The 19,115-nt window shown below is 37.3% G+C and overlaps 1 protein-coding gene and 1 long non-coding RNA gene across 3 annotated transcripts; both read right to left on the bottom strand.

The window, feature by feature from the left end:
* Positions 1-563: 563 nt before the first annotated feature.
* On the bottom strand, positions 564-6,959 carry LOC130013213 (uncharacterized). Of its 2 annotated transcripts, XR_008788580.1 has the most exons (5): positions 6,738-6,959; positions 3,768-3,838; positions 2,190-2,335; positions 1,462-1,566; positions 564-658 (listed from the first exon to the last, which is right to left on the bottom strand). It is a non-coding gene; the product is annotated as an uncharacterized LOC130013213 (long non-coding RNA). The 2 variants fall into 2 exon arrangements; XR_008788579.1 differs by lacking the exon at positions 6,738-6,959 and having other exon boundaries at positions 3,768-4,092.
* Positions 6,960-14,769: 7,810 nt separating this feature from the next.
* LOC130013212 (uncharacterized) lies at positions 14,770-17,943 on the bottom strand. Its single transcript, XM_056101947.1, has 2 exons — positions 17,830-17,943; positions 14,770-15,823 (listed from the first exon to the last, which is right to left on the bottom strand). Exons 1-2 carry the CDS (start codon positions 17,845-17,847, stop codon positions 14,786-14,788), a joined length of 1,056 nt encoding a protein of 351 aa, XP_055957922.1. The 5' UTR covers positions 17,848-17,943; the 3' UTR covers positions 14,770-14,785.
* Between the last annotated feature and the right edge of the window lie 1,172 nt (positions 17,944-19,115).

Genomic DNA, 19,115 nt, shown 5'->3' with positions numbered 1-19,115 from the left:
AACACAGTTGTCCTTCTATATAACTTATTGAATTAACGAGCGATAACAGACACGCGATCGAATTTCATTTCACTGATAATTCCGTTGAAGATGAAAAGTTATTATATGAGACGATGAGAGGATATCTGACAATAACAAGACTATATATATTGCTTGAACATGAAACATAGATAAGAATGTTAAAAACTGTTTTAATGTAACATGAAATAAATTGTAGTTAACTAATTCATTCAACACACTTCGGTATAATGAAATGAAATGCCCGTTTAGTTACCCAAACTGGGATACTGAAGGTGGGTAAAGGTCATGCAGTTGGCTTTGAGAGTAATTTTGACAGGATAGCTGCGTTTCCTCCGACGCTTAATCGATTCCAACTGCCGTGGGTTCTTTTACGTGCACGTCAACGCCATCCCCCATCCCCGAATGACTAGACGTGTGTATTAGAAAATTAGAGGATGTTTGATTGAGTGAATAAGACACTAGCGGTTTTCAGATTTAGAATCCAATCGGTTTGTTTCCTAAAGAACCTCAAATCTGAATATATATAGATTTTACAAACCCTGGATTCTTTTAAATAATGAATTGAAATCACTCTCTGGCAAATCTTCATACATTACATGAATCTCTTTGTTTTTTCCACACTTTGATCGAATAACACCTGAAATTGACATGTACATAGATGTATTATAATACACAGTGTGAAGACAAAGATATCGGTATTACTTCATTAACACATTCAGTAGAGGTTGCCTTAATATTTAGATCTAACCTTCAGTAGAGGGGGATCACGTGGCTAAGTGGGTAAGACGCTGGCTTGCTAGCCTGGAGGTCCGGTGTTCGATCCCTGCATTGGCCGAGAAAGTTCATCATGATTTTCTCCCTTGTCAATAATGCAGGACGGAGTGCCTAACAAGGACAGCCGTCTAGTCATTCAGATGATACGAAAAACCGAGGTCTCGTGTATACATTAGAACGCACGTAAAAGATCCCTTGGCAGTTGGAATTCGATATAAGAGTAGGCGATAGTGCAGCTGCCCGGGCAAAATTTCCCTCATTGCACACTGTATGGCGTATGCCCGTCTTCATTAGCCCAGCATAGGAGCAGAACAGTAGGACGTTAAACCCCATTTCATTTCATTTCACTTCAGTAGAGACGGCTTGATCTTAACGATTCAGATTGTGTTTAGCGTTCGTCACATTGATAAGTTACATTTGTAAAGCCAACGTGTATTTATGGTATTTGTATTTAATTGCGATTTAGAATCAAAAGTAGTTTATTTTGCTGCCATAGAGAGGAACGATTACTCGGTTACCAGATGTCTCAGTAACTAGCTTCGATCCAGATGTTTTCAACATGTCTTCCCCTTGTCATTGATGAATGATGAAAGGTCTGTCATAGAAAAGCGTCTAGTCGTTAGGATGGGATGGAAAACCCATTTCATTTTACAACAATATACTTACTAATTATGTCAGTCATTAGTTCCATTGAAATCGAGCCATCCGCGGCACCATATTCGGCTACAGTAAATGGTTCATTTTCTGGATGAGTTTTGGTAACCAGATTTTCTGAAATATTTTGTAGAATGGAAGTATTAGCAAAACTTTATAGATTAATAATAAAAGTAAAACACATATTGATAGCTACGTGAACAATTGAACACGTAATCTGCCTCGTACATGACGTAGATTTCAGTAGTTGTTGCCATTTGTCTGTTAAGATAGCTTATATACAAATCATCGCACTAGTTGTTAAGGATGCAATATGTGAAAGCGAAATCTACATATTTCAGGTCTTTATTTTGGCTTTAAATGTCATATCGACTATTATGCAATGATTTATTTACATGACAATTGACATAAACGGGTGACCGAGCCGCGAAAATTAAACGTTTAACGATAAAATGAGCAATTGCGACTTAGTCTCAAAACCAAGTACCATTGCTACGATAATGAACGGTCTACACTAGATCTTGTTAAACCTTATAACGCAAATAAATTAATTTGAATGGAATTTTCTGTATATTCAATTTTCATGATCTATTTTTGAACTATTATAAATGCTAGCTTTTTATTTCAGGGGTATGGGTTTTTCGATATTATCGCCTTCAAATAAACATTTGATATTCATGATATTGTGCTCTCTGAGAATTATTAGCCCACTTTGATTTTAAAAACAATCGCTAACTAACCAACTATTTTGAGTATCTTGTCTTTAGAGTTATCACAAAACGCTTTGTTTCTTCTCTGAACGTCGCCGTATGATGTCCCCTGTCCACCTGGATTCATCACATTGTAGGACGACCATCTGGACATCAATTTCAAGGGAGTCCCCAATCTACGTAAAAAAGTTAATCCAATTAAATCTTCTACGTGTACATGCATTCTTGGACTAAGTGCGTGGATCGGTTCAAATATAGATGTCGTACCCTGTCCAAATCAACTGTAGGTGTCGTAATACAAAAACATAATATGGAACACAATTACTATTTTAATTAAAGCGACGTTTCATTGAGGGTTCTCTCAACGTTTTCAAGCAAATGATGCTGAAAATAATGTACAGAAGGTTTATATACAAAAACAAGTAACAACTAATTAATCATATTCAATAGGGAAACCATTTAATATATTAAGATTATGATTAAAAACTAATTAAAACTGAGTAAGACGTTGACTCGCTAACCTGAAGGTCCCGTGATCGATCCCTGCGTTCATCGGGATTTTCCGGAGTGCCCCCCCCCCACCGCCTTGTCAGTGGTGCAGCAAAGAGGGTCTGGCAAGGGACAACCTATAGTCATTCGAATTGGACTAAAAACCGAGGTCCCGTGCATTTAAGAGATCATTCACAAAAATTAGTCTTAGGTTACTAGGTTAAAAATGCCCTGTGTGTACCATACTTCATTTTGACAGTTTTCAATACCGTCATGTAACATTGCTTTTTTATTTAAACAATATTTTTATTCATTAAATCTGAATTTGGATTGGGGAACAGGCTATGCCTATGTGTAACCCCTCTCTCTGAGTTAGATACATGTACACATTATAAATATTTACATACATAATTACATAAATATAGAGCATATATGATACATCATGGATAATATAGAGACTTAGATGATTATACAGAGTGCAGGGCTTGGAATGACTTAAGAGTTGTTTATGGAGATTTAAATCTTTTTGATAAGAAAATTAATTGTTGGACTTCTTGGAAAATAAGTGTGTTTATCTCTGGACTAAGTTTTGTTGACCCATACAACAGATAACTGACTGTTTTATGTTTATGTTGAAGGTTATGGATTGTCCGTTTTCTTGCATCTGAATATAAGTGGCATACGAGTAAATAGTGTTCGGTATCTTCGAATTTGTGACCACAGAGGCAAGCAGGGTTATCACCGACATGTCTGAGGAATTTATGGCCTTGTAGGTTCGAGCAGCATAATCTTAGTTTACAGTGGATTATTTGTAATTTTCTTATCCCTGTATAGTAATATGATGGCACGGTGGTATCTAATTTATTTAGTGAATTTCCAAAGATAGCAGGGGATCGGGGGTTTCTAATTTCAACGTTAAGTTTGTTCAATTCTCGTATACTGGAAGGGATGAAGGACCCGGAGAAAATTTCGGTTCTGCATCTGGTTTCCTTTAGTTTATCTTTGTAACATTGCTTAACCTTGAACCCTCTCCGATACATAAGTGGAATGAGAGATAAGCATACCCGGACATTAAAATCATAAATTTCATAGTGCTACATTCTATTCATAATTATTTACCTGAACAAACCGACACATCTACATACCGACATCATCATCATTTCTTAACTGAACACCAGAAATCTATTCTTCTGAAATATAAAAGATAGTAGATCCCGAATTATTTTTAAGTCCCTATTATATTAACATACAAAGACGCCTGTTGATTTCAGGTCCATTTGGTACTCTCAATGTTGTTGTTGTTTATTGCAAATTTAACGTCCAATACATAATATTATGGACATGTTGATTCAATTAAGATTATTTACATATGAAGGAGTAATAAAAAAAAGGGTAAAGGAGTAAAAACATAAAAAAAAGTTCTTGTATATAAAAAAAAGTCACAGCGGAAATCACGGTGTTAAAATTCACCGATGAGGATCAAAATGTAGATATGTATAAGATATACTTTTGAAATTTATACGTTTTAGTAATTGTGTGTATAATTTATGTATAATTTATATAAGCTTCTGCTTGTTTTCAAATCTGTCGTACTGGAAATAAAATATTGTTTAAAGCTAACTTCGTTGTCGTGCGAAGAGAGGGTTGGCCATCTTCTTCCTTCGTCACAATCTGTTAATAGTTGTCAAAACTTGTCTTATAGGAGTATATGTCCGGGTATGCTTGTTGTCACACATTTTTCTCCATTCTGCACACCTCGACAGCCCCAAGTACACTATTTGAGCGTCTTACTTTTAAAGTGACAATTTCATATTTTTAAGTTATATTTTTAAAATGTATTAAAATAAAGCCCTAAAATAGATGGTATCTATAAACAGTCCTACCTTGTTAAAGAATAATACTATTAATCCTATAATTCACTATTGCCAGTTGAGAAATTGGCAAAAATATCATTTTCAACTTCAAATACAAACGTTTGAAGATAGCTATTCCACGGTGGGGAATAGGAAAACAAGGGAGGTAATTGGGAAGTAATTTTATTATTTCCGGTGTGAAGATTTTTAAGTGTGAGAAAGATAACCTATGATCATATAATAGTGAGTTGACAACCTATTGAGCAAAAGACATAGAAATAATTATGTTTTGACTTTCTTAGAAAATATGAAATTGTAACTTTAGCAACGCAATATAGCTTTCCATTAGAAAACATTTATTTATCTAATAGAGGATTTATCGCAAAATATTACATTTCCCACGGCTTAATCCACTGCATTAAATATATACCCAGATTTATCATTTAACATTTGAGAGAACACAATCAAATGTTCAAACTTTAGTAGTATGTGCATTATCTCCCGGTTTCGATTCCATAGGATTAAAAACAGACCCGCCAATTACATTTCGCGAATCAATCACGACGTCATCCGACAATAAAAAAGGCTTGTAAATAAAATCGCCAAACTTCAATGTTTTAAGTATTAATATATAACATTAACATCCTATACTGTCTAATAAAGATAGCTAAATAAGTTATTTTTCCCTATTAAACTAAAGTCAGAAACAATTCCCGTCATCCAAAACCTGGGCAAAACAAAACCCCTTAGTTATGATTCTTATAACATAAAAGCTGGTAATGACACATAGTAATATACCCCCTTAACGACCCTAGAAAATTAAATTCTGAAATAAAATTGCCTAAACTATGCATGTTATTCATTTAAAATATACATTATGTAAGATTTAGATAAAGAGCTGACCGTTCTTGCTATAATAATTTGAAAATAGATAATGAAAAAGGAATATATTAAAAATTTCAAATTAGTTTATTCTATGCCAAGTTATAGGCGTTTGACGTTTTGACAAAAAGTAGCATGACCGCAGTGTTCAAATCTACTTAAAATCGGAGCAATACAATGGCCCAGGGAGTTGATTATGGGCTTGCTATTTAACGAGTGTTTAAATAATCCGTCTTCATTAGCCCAGTTTAGGAGCAGAACAGTAGGACGTGTAACCCCATTTCATTTCGTTTCGTTTAAATAATAATTTATATAACACGCCAGAAGAAAGACATGCGATAGGCAGTTTAGCTTTTACATAATGCATCTTCAAAGAAAAGTTTACAGACAATTTAAAAAAAAATATATCATCCATAAGTTATTCGTGCCTTGCAAATGTTCCCATTGTCGATTAAAGAATTATGGGCGTAAGCTTCGTTGTCTGAAATCCTTCTGGAGATAAACCGCATATTTGTAAAACGAGTCCTTGACGTCATAATATATACCACAATACTAACGCCTTGCGAAGTTGAATAGTTATTTTTAAAAAAAAAACCAGGTCAATGGACAGATGCGTTCGTAAAAGTACAATAATAAAATCTAATGTTAGATTTTTTACCTGGGCGCAGGAGGCTTTATTTCTTTTTTAAAACAGGTCAATGAACAGAGGTGCTCGTAAAAGTAGTGTTAGATGTTTTACCTGGGTACACTTCCACCAATGCTCCAAAGGTTTTTTTTCTATTTTTTTAGGGGGATCAATTATTCACATTACAATTGACCCTTTCGCCGAAGCCTAAATATTCTAAAATCATTGCTGTACTGTTATTTCCCCCATGGAACATAAATCGTTGGCAAAAATTCGTTTCTTAGGAACGCTGTCGACTGTACCTTCCAAAGTCTCCAAGTGCAAGGCTAATTCGGTAACATGATCAACCTCCGCTGTTATTTTTGTTTGGCAATATAAATTAAACATTCAGAGCATTTTTTTTTGAAGAACGTGGATACTGATACAATAAGGATCAAATGTGAAATCCAACTGATCTTTACTGTAGTATTACTGGGTCGTCAGTTATTAAATTAGGATTTCGTCTTTGACTGCTAACCTTGTGCATTTCCCCGTGACCCCCCCCCCCCCCAAAAAAAAAAGGACTGCTGCAGTTAAACAATGGGACATTATTCTTCGGATCCGGGTATTTGAGTGAAATATTGTAATAAAGCACCCCTCCCCTCCCATCACATACAAAAATAAACAAATCCTCCCCCCCCCCCCGAAAAAAAACAAAACAAAAAATCCAAACAATCAGAATTTACTTACCTTCGTCGTGTAAGGTGAGGGTGGCCACGATTGACAAAAACGCGCGCTACTGTGTTGAGATGACTACCAAAACAATGTAGGCTATGTATATATATATTCGAGGTCATGGTCATTGGTTACGATGTCATCGCTGGGAGGTAGTTTTATTTCATTTGTTAGTTATTATCGAAATATATATAGATAACAATTACTTTCTTCATCCTAATGTTTATGAATTTCAGGTGCACACTTTCGGGGAACCTCGAAAGTTGGAAAAAATGCCCACAATTTAAACTTCAGGTTCCTGCGCTACCTCTAACCCTGGTATCAAATTCGAGTTGTTAAGGATTCTTTTACGTGCACACTAATGTGTACACGGGACCTAGGTTTTCTGTCCCATCCGAACGACCATATGTTGTCCCTGGAACCACGCCGGAGAATCCAGATGAACTTTGTTGCCAACACCGGGATCGAACAAAGGACCTACAGGTTAGCGAGCCATCATCTCTTACTCACCGAGCTATTGTGGCTCCCGATTTGTAGAAAGTACGTGTTTCCTTTTAAAGCCCATGTCGAAATTTAGAGAGAGAGAGAGAGGGAGAGAGAGAGAGAGAGAGAGAGAGAGAGTTTAACGTCCACTCGACACAAAATAGGTCATTTCGGGACTAACATATGATTTAATTTTATTTCAATAATTCGCTTGCGCGTAGGGGTCTTTAGCAGTGGGAGGAAACCGGAGGACCCAGAGAAAACCCACGAGGTTGGACAGGCGACCCTACTCTGTCGAAATTATACTTCGGATTAACCGTAACACCACTGTAACCATGATTGGTCATACAAGGGGGCGGTGCCACGCCCCGTTTTTTGTCTGTAAATTCTCTACAGGTCGCAAGTATTAACAGGTTTTGTTCGAATCATTTCAATAACAGGATTATACCAATTTATCAACGGCGGAGCTATGCCCAGTTTTTTTTTTAGCTTAAAGTCTTGGGGCAACACCGAAAAATCCTAAGATGAGTCACACCAAGATCAATTGAAAATAGATGAGTCAAAAGATATGATGACCAGGAGAAAGGTCTGTGACAAAGTATCTGAATTTACTGACCCCCAGCTGGTTTTGATACCCCATAATGATCTATGTACAACCTGGTGGCCAGCTAATCTAAACAACTCCAAATATGATAACGACTTTGTGTTGTAAGGGGCAAAATGGTTGTAATATAGGAGCTTTTCCGCGTGACGTACTTCCGGTGTATATTTTCAGCCTGGCCTTTTTCGTCACGTATGTTAACATGGTAAATTCTAAGGAAAACTGGGTTTTTAGTCTTTTTCTTTTAATAGAAAACGCATTCTTGAATGCCACTCTTGTTGTAAGACGCGTGTAGCATTCGTAATAAATTACCGATTTTAAATCATGCCTAATTATTTTTTTTCGTTTTATTGACGATATACTGAGTTGTAGCACACGATCCAGTTGACCGCTGTAGGCAAAAGCATAAACAAAGATGCATTGCTGCATGAAGCCGATTTATATGTTTTGTGTTAATTTTACTGCAAACAATTAATAGATAACATCTGTTTGGTTGTAAACTGCCACGAAATAGAGTACAAGAGTACATAATACAATAGGTTAGAGTGGTGACCTGTGGGTTTTTAGTCTTTTTCTTTTAATAGAAAACGCATTCTTGAATGCCACTCTTGTTGTAAGACGCGTGTAGCATTCGTAATAAATTACCGATTTTAAATCATGTCTAAATTATTTTTTTTCGTTTTATTGACGATATACTGAGTTGTAGCAGACGATATATTCCAAGCTCGCACACGATCCAGTTGACCGCTGTAGGCAAAAGCATAAACAAAGATGCATTGCTGCATGAAGCCGATTTATATGTTTTGTGTTAATTTTACTGCAAACAATTAATAGATAACATCTGTTTGGTTGTAAACTGCCACGAAATAGAGTACAAGAGTACATAATACAATAGGTTAGAGTGGTGACCTGTGGTTCTACGAAAGAATTATTCAAGACGATATTAAAATTTAAGCACGACCGTAGCACATCTAAAAAAAGAACAAATAGTAATCACGCTGTAAAAAATAATTCTGTATAGAATGCACCGAGTCTAGTTATATATTTGCATTCAACAGTTGCTCTCTGGACCAAATACTGAATTAGAAATTGATAAAAAAGTTGCGACAGTAGAGATAAACTGACTACGATTTATGTGGTTACATAAGGAAAAGGGTTTTAGAAAAATTCACAGATTCAACTTGATCATCGTTTTATTCTTTCTGTTATTCATATTCCATCAAATGGAAATTTTATAAATTTTATAAATAAATTTATAAATGTTACCATTGGTTAGAGCCGTCTAAACGCGGCGGGGAAGTTTACAGTAGCTATTGGCCAACAGCACGCATAAAAAATCAACAGGGGCGTGGCAGTAGGCTTTCCCATGATGCCTCTTGAAATAAATACGCTTACTTGAACCTGTAAAAAAAAGTCAGGTTAAAATTTCACCTATGTTAAAAGGGGAGGAGTGTTACCAATGTTTTTAAGTCTGAGAATGAAATTATTGTTGTTGCTACGATGCCCTATGTTATTGCATATGGAGCCGCTTTAGCATGAGAGAATATAACTACGGGGTCTTTAATTGACACTGGTTTATAATACAGTACGCCACGAAAAATTAGGGATAATACAATACATGCTCCAGCCGAAAATATATTTTTGGTATTCTAATCGCCCCCGTTACTCTCCGAATATGGTCTTTTACATTCACGGATAAAGTGTATGTAGCTCCCATAACAGATACAGATTTCTAAAGAAAATGGAAAATTATCATTGACTTATTACATGGGTGTTTGATATTTACATAGGTCATGAGACTATCCCTATGGCAACTGGAATAAAGCCTACATGTAATACTACTAGTACCCCATACTGCCCCAGCTATGGCCCCGACCACGGCTAGGTCAGTTACTCGTCTACCTTGTAAAATGGATAGGACATTAACAGATTGTGTTATCGCGCCTGTATTAAATGAACAGTTACTTATTGGTCGCACTTTACATTTGGGTACTAAAAATAGTATCCGTAATTAAACAAGTCCTAGAGTAGAGAGTTAAAACAGTGTCCACGCCAGACAAACTTGGACAATAAGGGCCGATGGTCAGGTCTTAATGTTATCTTTTGAAAAGGGCCATTGGAGAAAAGATTGGGACGCTCAATTGTCAGTCCATTATGTTCCGAATTGAAAGAATTGCAGTTGAGTTGCGCGGGATTCAGTACTGTCACAGTTCTGATAGTCCCGACGACGGAGGTGGTGCATGTAGAATCGTGACGTAATTCAGCACTGCGAATCCATGTCAGCTTTCATGGTTGGTTGAGATATATGTTTATGCTATCGGCGCATGCGTTGTTGTTCGAAATCCCCATTTGCATTCGATTGTCCCTATTTTTGAGATTGAGTGAATTCAATTCCGGAACGTTTAATCCATGGAAGACCAAACAGCTCTTTATTCAGTGTTCTTAGTCCTTATATTTCTTAATTCATAGTCCTTAATTCTTATTTCTTCATTTGTTGTCGTATTTCGACATTTGTACACTAAAATTAACATTTGTATCTTAAAATCAATATTTGTTTTACATGTCAGACATTTGTCATATCAGATTTGTAAAATGTATTGTAATTGCATTTTAATATAAACATAAAATTTATTTTAGAAATCAAAATTAATTACCCTACATTTACATTTCAGAGACATAGAACGAAAAACAAATCTGGAACAAATTTCCAACAAATCTCCAAATACAAATCTTACAAAACATTTCTCCAAAAAACATTTCTCCAAAAAACATTTCTCCAAATAACATTTCTTAAATAACATTTCTTTAAAAACATTTCTCGAAATCCATCGAACCGTAATATTATGACGACTTGAGCGGAATTCAGCCTGGCATACAATAAGGCACCATAAAATAAAGGAGAATCGAGCAAGCATATTATATACAATAAGAAAAATCGTTCGATGACCACGACTCTGGGGAGTGAAACCACGGGCCGGACCTTCGAGAAAGAAAATAAATGGAAAGTAATCTATTTTCAGAATTTAGGTTTTGTCTGAAAGCGACATAATTATTTCTTTTCTCAAACACTCTTTCGTTTGAGAAAAGAAATAAATCTCTTCTAAACCCTGTAATCATGAATGTACCAGGGAATAAGTAATATATTGAAAGAAGGATAAATAAATATATACTTTCCGCTCATGCATTACACGATAACCCGTATTTTAACTTTTCAATATAATTCTTTGCTATAGATTTCACTTTTACTGAACCTGATTACATTACGGCGTAGTGATACATCATTTTTTGATTCAACCATTTCAAAGTCCTTTATATTGACCCAGTGTTTCCACCAAAGTCAATTAAATATAAATAGCCCCTTTTTAATAAGAAAAAGGTTACTTTTAATAAAAAATGATCAAGGGCAATAACTTTGGCAGTAATTATCGGAAATCGTTGAAAATCAATATGATTCTTTGGCTCATGACCTCAAACACTATAAATTTAAAGTCAATCGGATATTAACTGTAGCCTCTAGAGCATTTACAAGATATTTTGAAGTGACCAAGGACCATATCTCTGGCAGTAATTATCGAAAATCGCTGAAAATGAAAAGACTTCTTCGTCTCATGACCTTAAACACTGTGTATAAATTTAAAAGTCAATAGGATATTAACTTTAGCCTCTAGAGCGTCCACAAGATTTTTCAAAGTCATCAAGGGCCATAACTCTGGCAGTAATTATCGGAAATCGCTGAAAATCAATAGGCTTCTTCGGCTCATGACCTGAAAAACTGTGTATAAATTTAAAGTCAATCGAATATTAACTTTGGTCTCTAGAGCGTTCACAAGATTTTTTGAAGTGACCAAGGACCATAACTCTGGCAGTAATTATCGAAAATCGCTAAAAATGAAAAGACTTCTTCGTCTCATGACCTTAAACACTGTGTATAAATTTAAAATCAATCGAATATTAACTTTGGCCTATAGAGCGTCCACAAGATTTTTAAAAGTGATCAAGGGCCATAACTCTGGCAGTAATAAATCGGAAATCGCTGAAAATCAATAGGATTCTTTGTCTCATTACCTTAAACACTGTGTATAAATTTAAAGTCAATCGGATATTAACTTTAGCCTCTAGAGCGTCCACAAGCAATTGTGGAGGCCGGACCGACGGACGGACGGGGGCGGCGACAATATAAAAAGAGGGCTTATTTGCCATTTGTTTCGCACAAATCAATAATCAATAACAAATTTATTTTTGGTACAAAAAATATTTGACAACTAATTTAATGCTTTAACACAGTCGAATAAATAACACCCACAGTCTTGATAATTGTGCACAAACGTTGTGGGCATAATCACCATGGCTCTGAAAGATCTGGCGGGCTGGAAGTCTTTAGGAGATATTTTACCCAAACATGTCCAAAGGTGTGGCGCATGGACCGAAAATGGAGGGTTCCCAGACATAGTAAAACGTCTGCAGGAGTTCATTTTTAAATATATATATATTCTATTTATAGCCAATAAAAAGCAGATTTCTTGAATTTAGTTTCTTAAATCGTCGTACGCTAACACCACGTGATGTAGGAAACACCCCAATGGGTAGGGAATTAGTGTTTGTACAAATCGGGCTTGTTCTGTGGTATTTAAAAATAAATCTGACTGCAATCTCTGACAAGAACACGTTTCTTTACTTGAACTACGTGAGTTTTCTATTCTCAAAACTTCTGTCAGGGCAGTCATATAAATTCTTGTAAGGTGGTCGTATAAATTCCTGCAAGGTGGTCACTTAAATTCTAAGAAAATGGTCATCACATAAATTCCGGCAAGGCCGTCACATATATTCTAGCAAGGCGGTCACATAAATTCCAGGAAGGCGGTCACATAAATTCCGACAAGGCTGTCACATAAATTCCGGCAAAGCGGTCACATAAATTCTGTCAAGGCGGTCACATAAATTCTGTCAAGGCGGTCACATTAATTCTAGCAAGGCAGTCGCACAAATTGCGGTAAGGTGGTCACATAAATTCTAGCAAAGAGGTCACATAAATTCTAGAAAAGCGAGAGCGCGGGCGCGCGCGAAAGAGAGAAAGAGAGAGAGAAAGAGAGAGAGAGAGAGAGAGAGAGAGAGAGAGTGTGTGATTTCGGGACTAACATATGGTTCAATTTTATTTCAAGAATTCGCATGCGTGTAGGGGTCTTTAGCAGTGGGAGGAAACCTGAGGAACCGGGGAAAACCCCATGATGTTTGATAGGTGACCCTACTCCTTGTCACGTACAACCGGGAAATCGAAACCACGCCAGTTGACTCATTGACGGACTTTATAAACAGCGCGCATTCGCCCCCCCCCCCACATTCTAGAAAAGCGGTCACATAAATCCAGACAAGTCGTCACACAAATTATATATATTCCATTTAAAACGTTTTAAACAGCCGCGGTCATACGCAGACAAGAATCTTCAAGACTAATAATCAATTTATAGTGGGTGCAGTCGTACGTGTCTCAGTGAGTAGGATGTTGCCTTGCTAACCCTGGGGTCATGTTTTCGATCCCAGTGTTGACCGAGAAAGTTCCTCGGGATTTTCCTTTTCCTGCCTTGTTCCACCATGTCAGTGGTTTGGGACGGGCAAGGAACAACGTATAGGTCCCGTATACACATTGGCTTGCCGAAATAAGAGTACAGGCAGTAGCACACTGTATGGCATAATATGTACAATCTGGTTAAAACACAGATCCTATATTTCGTTTCGCTTTTAACGTTCAAAATTTCGTTTTACTTGTCTTTACTACACTCAGGCCCGTAGCCAGAGGGGGCAAGGGTGGGCAATGCCCCCCCCGAAAAAAAAATTGCCGACCATAGCTCTAAAATACCTACTGTAGACTGTGCCAGGTGGGTGTGCCCCCCCCCCCTAAAAACTCCACTGCCCCTCCGAAGCTAGCAAGCTGGCTACGGGCCTGACTAAACTTGGATCTGGAAGAGTTGTTATTTAACTCGTGTTCTGAATGATGTCAGGGATAAGCCAATGAAACGGTCTGTTACGGCGAGCTTGGGCGTGTTTTGCACGGAACTGTGGGTAATCCACTATTAACATCAATGCTGATTGGTTAATCAAATGTCCGACGTCATAGGTCATAAGTCGGTCTTTTGACCCCTGACGTGACCTATCGCTATAACTTGTCAGACCTTCATGTAGTGTAGGCCATCGAAAGTATAAAAAAACGAAACGAAATATAGATCTGTATTTTAATCAGATTGGGCATATGTACCTCTAAAATAGACCAGTCGGAGCAGAAATATAGGACGTTAAACCCCATTCATTTCATATTCATTTTCAATCTATAGTACCCAGAATATCACTGATATTATCACTATTCATAGCCTGTGGTAAAGCCGTAAGACTCGCGTGTTAGTATATTCATCCAGTGTCTGGTTATACTCAGAATAAAATAAAGAAAATCTAGAACCTGAGCCAAGGCCAAAGTTATTGCTTATACAAATCTTAAATGCATCTAGGTGGAATGATAACTGATATTCAAACTTAAAGACAAAATGTCGGGGATGGAATTATGGAATCGGATTTTCAACACGCGGGCTAGGTAAATGAAATGAAATGGGGTTTAACGTCCTACTGTTCTGCTCCGAACTGGACTAATGAAGACGGGCATAAGCCATACAATGTATTATGAGGGAAATTTTGCCTGGGTAACGGCAGTACAGTCTACTCTTATATCGAATTCCAATTGTCAAGGGATCTTTTATGTACACGGGACCTCGGTTTTTCGTCCCAACTAGACGACTGTCCCTGTCAGTCCCTCCGTCCTGCATCACTGACAAGGGGGCACCACGCCGGAAAATCTGGATTGACATTCTCGGCTAATGCAGGGATCGAACACCCGACCTCCAGGCTAGCGAGCCAGCGTCTTACCTACTTAGCCACCGTGACCCCAGCCCCCCCCCCCCGTGGGCTAGATGAACACACCAGACGGTGTATGACCTCACCAGATGGACGGCTGAAACATATCATGAGTGAAATTACATGGAATAACGTTCCCGCCAATAAAGCAAAACAAGTCTGTTGGTGTACCTCGGATCCAGGCAGCATGACGTCCAACACCACTATAACTAATCACCAGCACATTACAGGTACTTAAAATATGCTGATCTAAAATAACTTTCCTAAATCCCTCACAAGATTTCTTTTGGTCCTGTTCTCGGTCCACGTGTGCTATAACACCTTCTGTATCTATGACAACGTCTGGGAATGATTGCTTAACTTTTACTCTGACTTGTTCAGCATCAGTTGTTACAAATATTCTAAAAAGTTTAGGATCATCATACTTTCGAAAAAAATCTAAAATTTTAATTACGTGATCAATATCATTACGTATAACGGTATCGCTGGGTATGGACGGGTTGCGTCCAATTCGGACCTGAGCACAAACCAATTTCCTGCCGTCAGTTCTTTTTATAAAGTTTTTATAAATTCTTTTCAAGTCTGCGGTAAGTGCCATATTTTCCTGCCAAATTGTAGCAAATATTTGCCCCATGCTAAGTCTTTTTAACCAATTTAAACTGTGACTGTAAAGTTTGTTTTGCCGAATATAATGACTAAAGTCACTATTTATTGTTAAATAATTAATATCCTTATTGAAGAAATCTGAAATGTTTTTTGTTTTTAGATTTTGACGGAGTTCTCTCCCGTATCCGTCTATATAAGCACTTTCTTCTGTACACAGATTCTTTGTCTTATCTTTCTCCAGTCTCCAATCTCGTGATTTCGGTTGTAAAAATGAGGTTACGTCACAAGGTTTGTCAATCTCTATTTTAAATCCAGATTGGGTAGCATTAGCCAATAGATAAACAGCTATTAAACCCTTTTGTCGGTCGGCCCAGCCTCCACATAACACCCCCTTTTTGCACGTATACACAAACGTCCTTTTATTTGAGACTGCCGCACACGGTATCAAGTGGTAAACACCAAAAACAAAGAAACCGACAGACAAAAACAATCCAGCATATGTTTTAATCTTTTTCTGAAAAATAATAAAAAAGGATACATGGGTGTAATATGGACTAACACATGGTGTATATGTATATATTATGTGCATTGACCTACACATGGTGTATACCATGTATATATTGTGTATGAATTAGAAATGAAATGAAATGGAGTTTAACGTCCTACTGTTCTGCTCCTAACCTGGGCTAATGAAGACGAGCATACGCCATACAGTGTGCTATGAGTGAAATTTTGCCCGGACAGCGGCACTACGGCCTACTCTTATATCGAATTCCAACTGCCAAGGGATCTTTTACGTGCACGCCAATGTGTACACGGGACCTCGGTTTTTCGTCCCATCCGAACGACTAGACATCTTTCCTTGTCAGCCCCTCCGTCCGGCATCACTGACAAGGGAGAACCACGCCGGAAAATCTAGATGAACTTTCTCGGCCAATGCAGGGATCGAACACCCACTTAGCCACGTGATCCCCGTGTATGAATTAACCCAGTGGTTCTCAACCTTTTCTTGCCTACTACACACCTTGGGACACATAGAAAAATAGTGGCACACCTAGCTAAGTATATATGAAAACTATTTGAATTTTGCAAAATAAAAACATGGTAAGTCAGACGGCATATAACCATAGACAGAGACTAGTCATGACACAGAATGACTCAAACTAAAAGAAAAACCACAGCTATGCACTTAACAGTAGACACGAGTGAATATTCATTTGGGATCATTTGGTTTTTCGCATTTTATTAGTGTACCGTTCAAAATTTCGCGGCACACTTAGGAAGATCTCGCGGCACACGGTGTGTCAAGAAACACTGGTTGAGAATCATTGCCTTGACGTAATCCATTTGAAATAAAACACTAGTTGAGAATAATTGCCTTAACGTAATCCATTTGAAATAAAATGGACGAAATTGATAAATTGAAACACAGTAAAGCTGTTTCGAACTGAGATAGAATATCCAAACGTTGTGTAGATGTCCATTGGACGAATATCTTGGCTATGTTCGATGATGAACAATTTGATTGGTGAAGACATTAGAATGTTTAAACTTTGAGTAGATGTTCATTTGGCGAATGTCTTGACTGAGGCCGATGACGGACATTGTCCTATGCGGCCAAGCAAAGATGCGCAATTTCTTTGATCCATACTTTGGATGAGGGGGGGGGGGATTTAAATAATTTAAATTCTAAAGAACACAGTTATAAATACGCCCACACGGCAGCTTTGTCTCGAAAAAAAAAATGATTGCCATAGAGATTGCTGCAACTTATTGAAAACACCAAATGTCAAGCAACTGACAGAAAGAAGCAGAAAGCACATATTTTAATCTTATTCTGAAAAATAATAATATTAAACGATAATAAAGATAGCCATGCATAGCGTGGATATACAAATATACGCCTACACAACAGCTGTCTCTCGGTAGCCATAGTCAGCAGCTTATCCGAAAGGAAAACTTGGATGTCTTCAAGAAATCCATTTTCGATTGAGTACACAGGCGTTGCAGGGCACATATTATATCTCTGGAGCAGAAAGTCTTAGAATCAACAGAGTCATCCTCGCAGATTCGACATCCTCTCACAGTTCTAATCTTTCACACCTAGGGAGCCACGGTGGCTAAGCGAGTTAGACGCTGGCTCGCTAGTCTGGAGGTCGCGGGTTCTCTCCGGTGTTGGCCAAGAAAGTTCATCGTGATTTTTCGGCGTTGTTTCCCCTTGACAAATACAGCTGTCTATAGTAGTTCGGTAGAACAAAAAACCGAGGTCCCGCGTACACATTGGCGTGAACGTAAAAGATTGGCAGTTGGAATTCGATATAAGAGTAGGCCGCTGTCTGGGCAAAATTTCCCTTATAGCACACTGTATGGCGTATGTCCGTCTTCATTAGCCCAGTCGGAACAGTAGGAAGTTAAACCCCATTTCATTTCCAAAATGTGGGCGTATGCTAATATTAATCCAGACAATAAAGATCACAGAGTCCCATGTATCTTGACATAATTATTCTAACCGTAACTTACCTTCAATCGAGTTGTCATACTGTTTCTTGAGATTATTTCAAAAAATCAAAATCATCTTAAACATACATTATGCTAGAGCTAAATCTGCCTATTGCATGTCTTTCTTTAGGCCTGAAATGTTATATAAACTATTAATTAGAGATTTAAGAAAACCATAATCATCGGATACTCGCTATATTAATTAGATTAGAACGGTTCGCCATTTAAAAATTTGATTTAAAAATGGAAAATGGAGGCCAAGTCTTGAATATACTTGTGCCCTGGTTACCACTATGCACACCACTTGTCAAAATTACAAACAGTGATAACTCAGTGCTAGGACTATCTAGGAAAAAGTGCTAAATTTTGGATGTTTGGGTTTGGTCCGGTTCACTGATTTTAATTGCTTGGTATGCTGATCTAAACAACATGTCCGTCTTGAGTAGCATTGCCCTAATATAAATTACATAAGCGTTGACAACTATTAACCGGCCAGTGGGAGTATCAAATAACTTAACATTTTAATTTCTAAAATAAAAATCTCATTTCATATAAAGTCTTTGATATCAGTTGTTTAGTCTTCCAAAACACAAGTTTTATCATGCTGAGCTATTTTTGTACGCCCATATTTTGAAGTGGACGTGTATCGAGTCGCCCCTGTCAGCCCACAATTTATTTGTGAACATGCGGTTCCTTTCGATATTGGCATTCTATCCAATATTAAAAGCTGTTCTAACATATCACCATTCCACCCTTATGATGGTTGGGTTCGAATTTCATGAAAATCGGATTGAAACTGCCCGCTCCTCGTTCGCAAATAGTATAAAAGTATATAATACCAAGGTTGTGGACACTGTAGAAGTCACAATTTTTTTATCCGATTTTGATCAAACTTAAAATATATGTCTATATTCCACGGATTTTTGTTTCTTTCCATATTCGCACATATCGGTCCGTAACCTCCTAGATTGTGGACCCTGGGTGTAACAAAAATTACAGTTTATACCTGATTTTAAAAACCGTTTAAATATACACCGTTACACCCTGGGTTTGAATTTTGTGATAATCGGATCGAAGGCTGTGGTCCCTCTAACGATTTGTATCCGGTTTTGAAAAAAACTTAATATTATATGTTTATGTATCAAAGATCTCGGTTTGATGTTCGCGTATATCGGGCCTATGGTTATGTGTAAGAATATTCAGTTCAATATATTCACGGTGTATGATTTTATTCATACTTCAATTTTAGTGAGTTACTTCTGCAACGTTTTTAGAAAAAATTGCTATTAATTTGGCCAGTACTGTAA

The sequence above is a fragment of the Patella vulgata genome, chromosome 6 (assembly GCF_932274485.2).
Source record: "Patella vulgata chromosome 6, xgPatVulg1.2, whole genome shotgun sequence".
Lineage (NCBI taxonomy): Eukaryota > Metazoa > Mollusca > Gastropoda > Patellidae > Patella > Patella vulgata.
The sequence above is the reverse complement of the archived record's forward strand: the minus strand, read 5'-3'. Positions and strand labels throughout refer to the sequence as shown.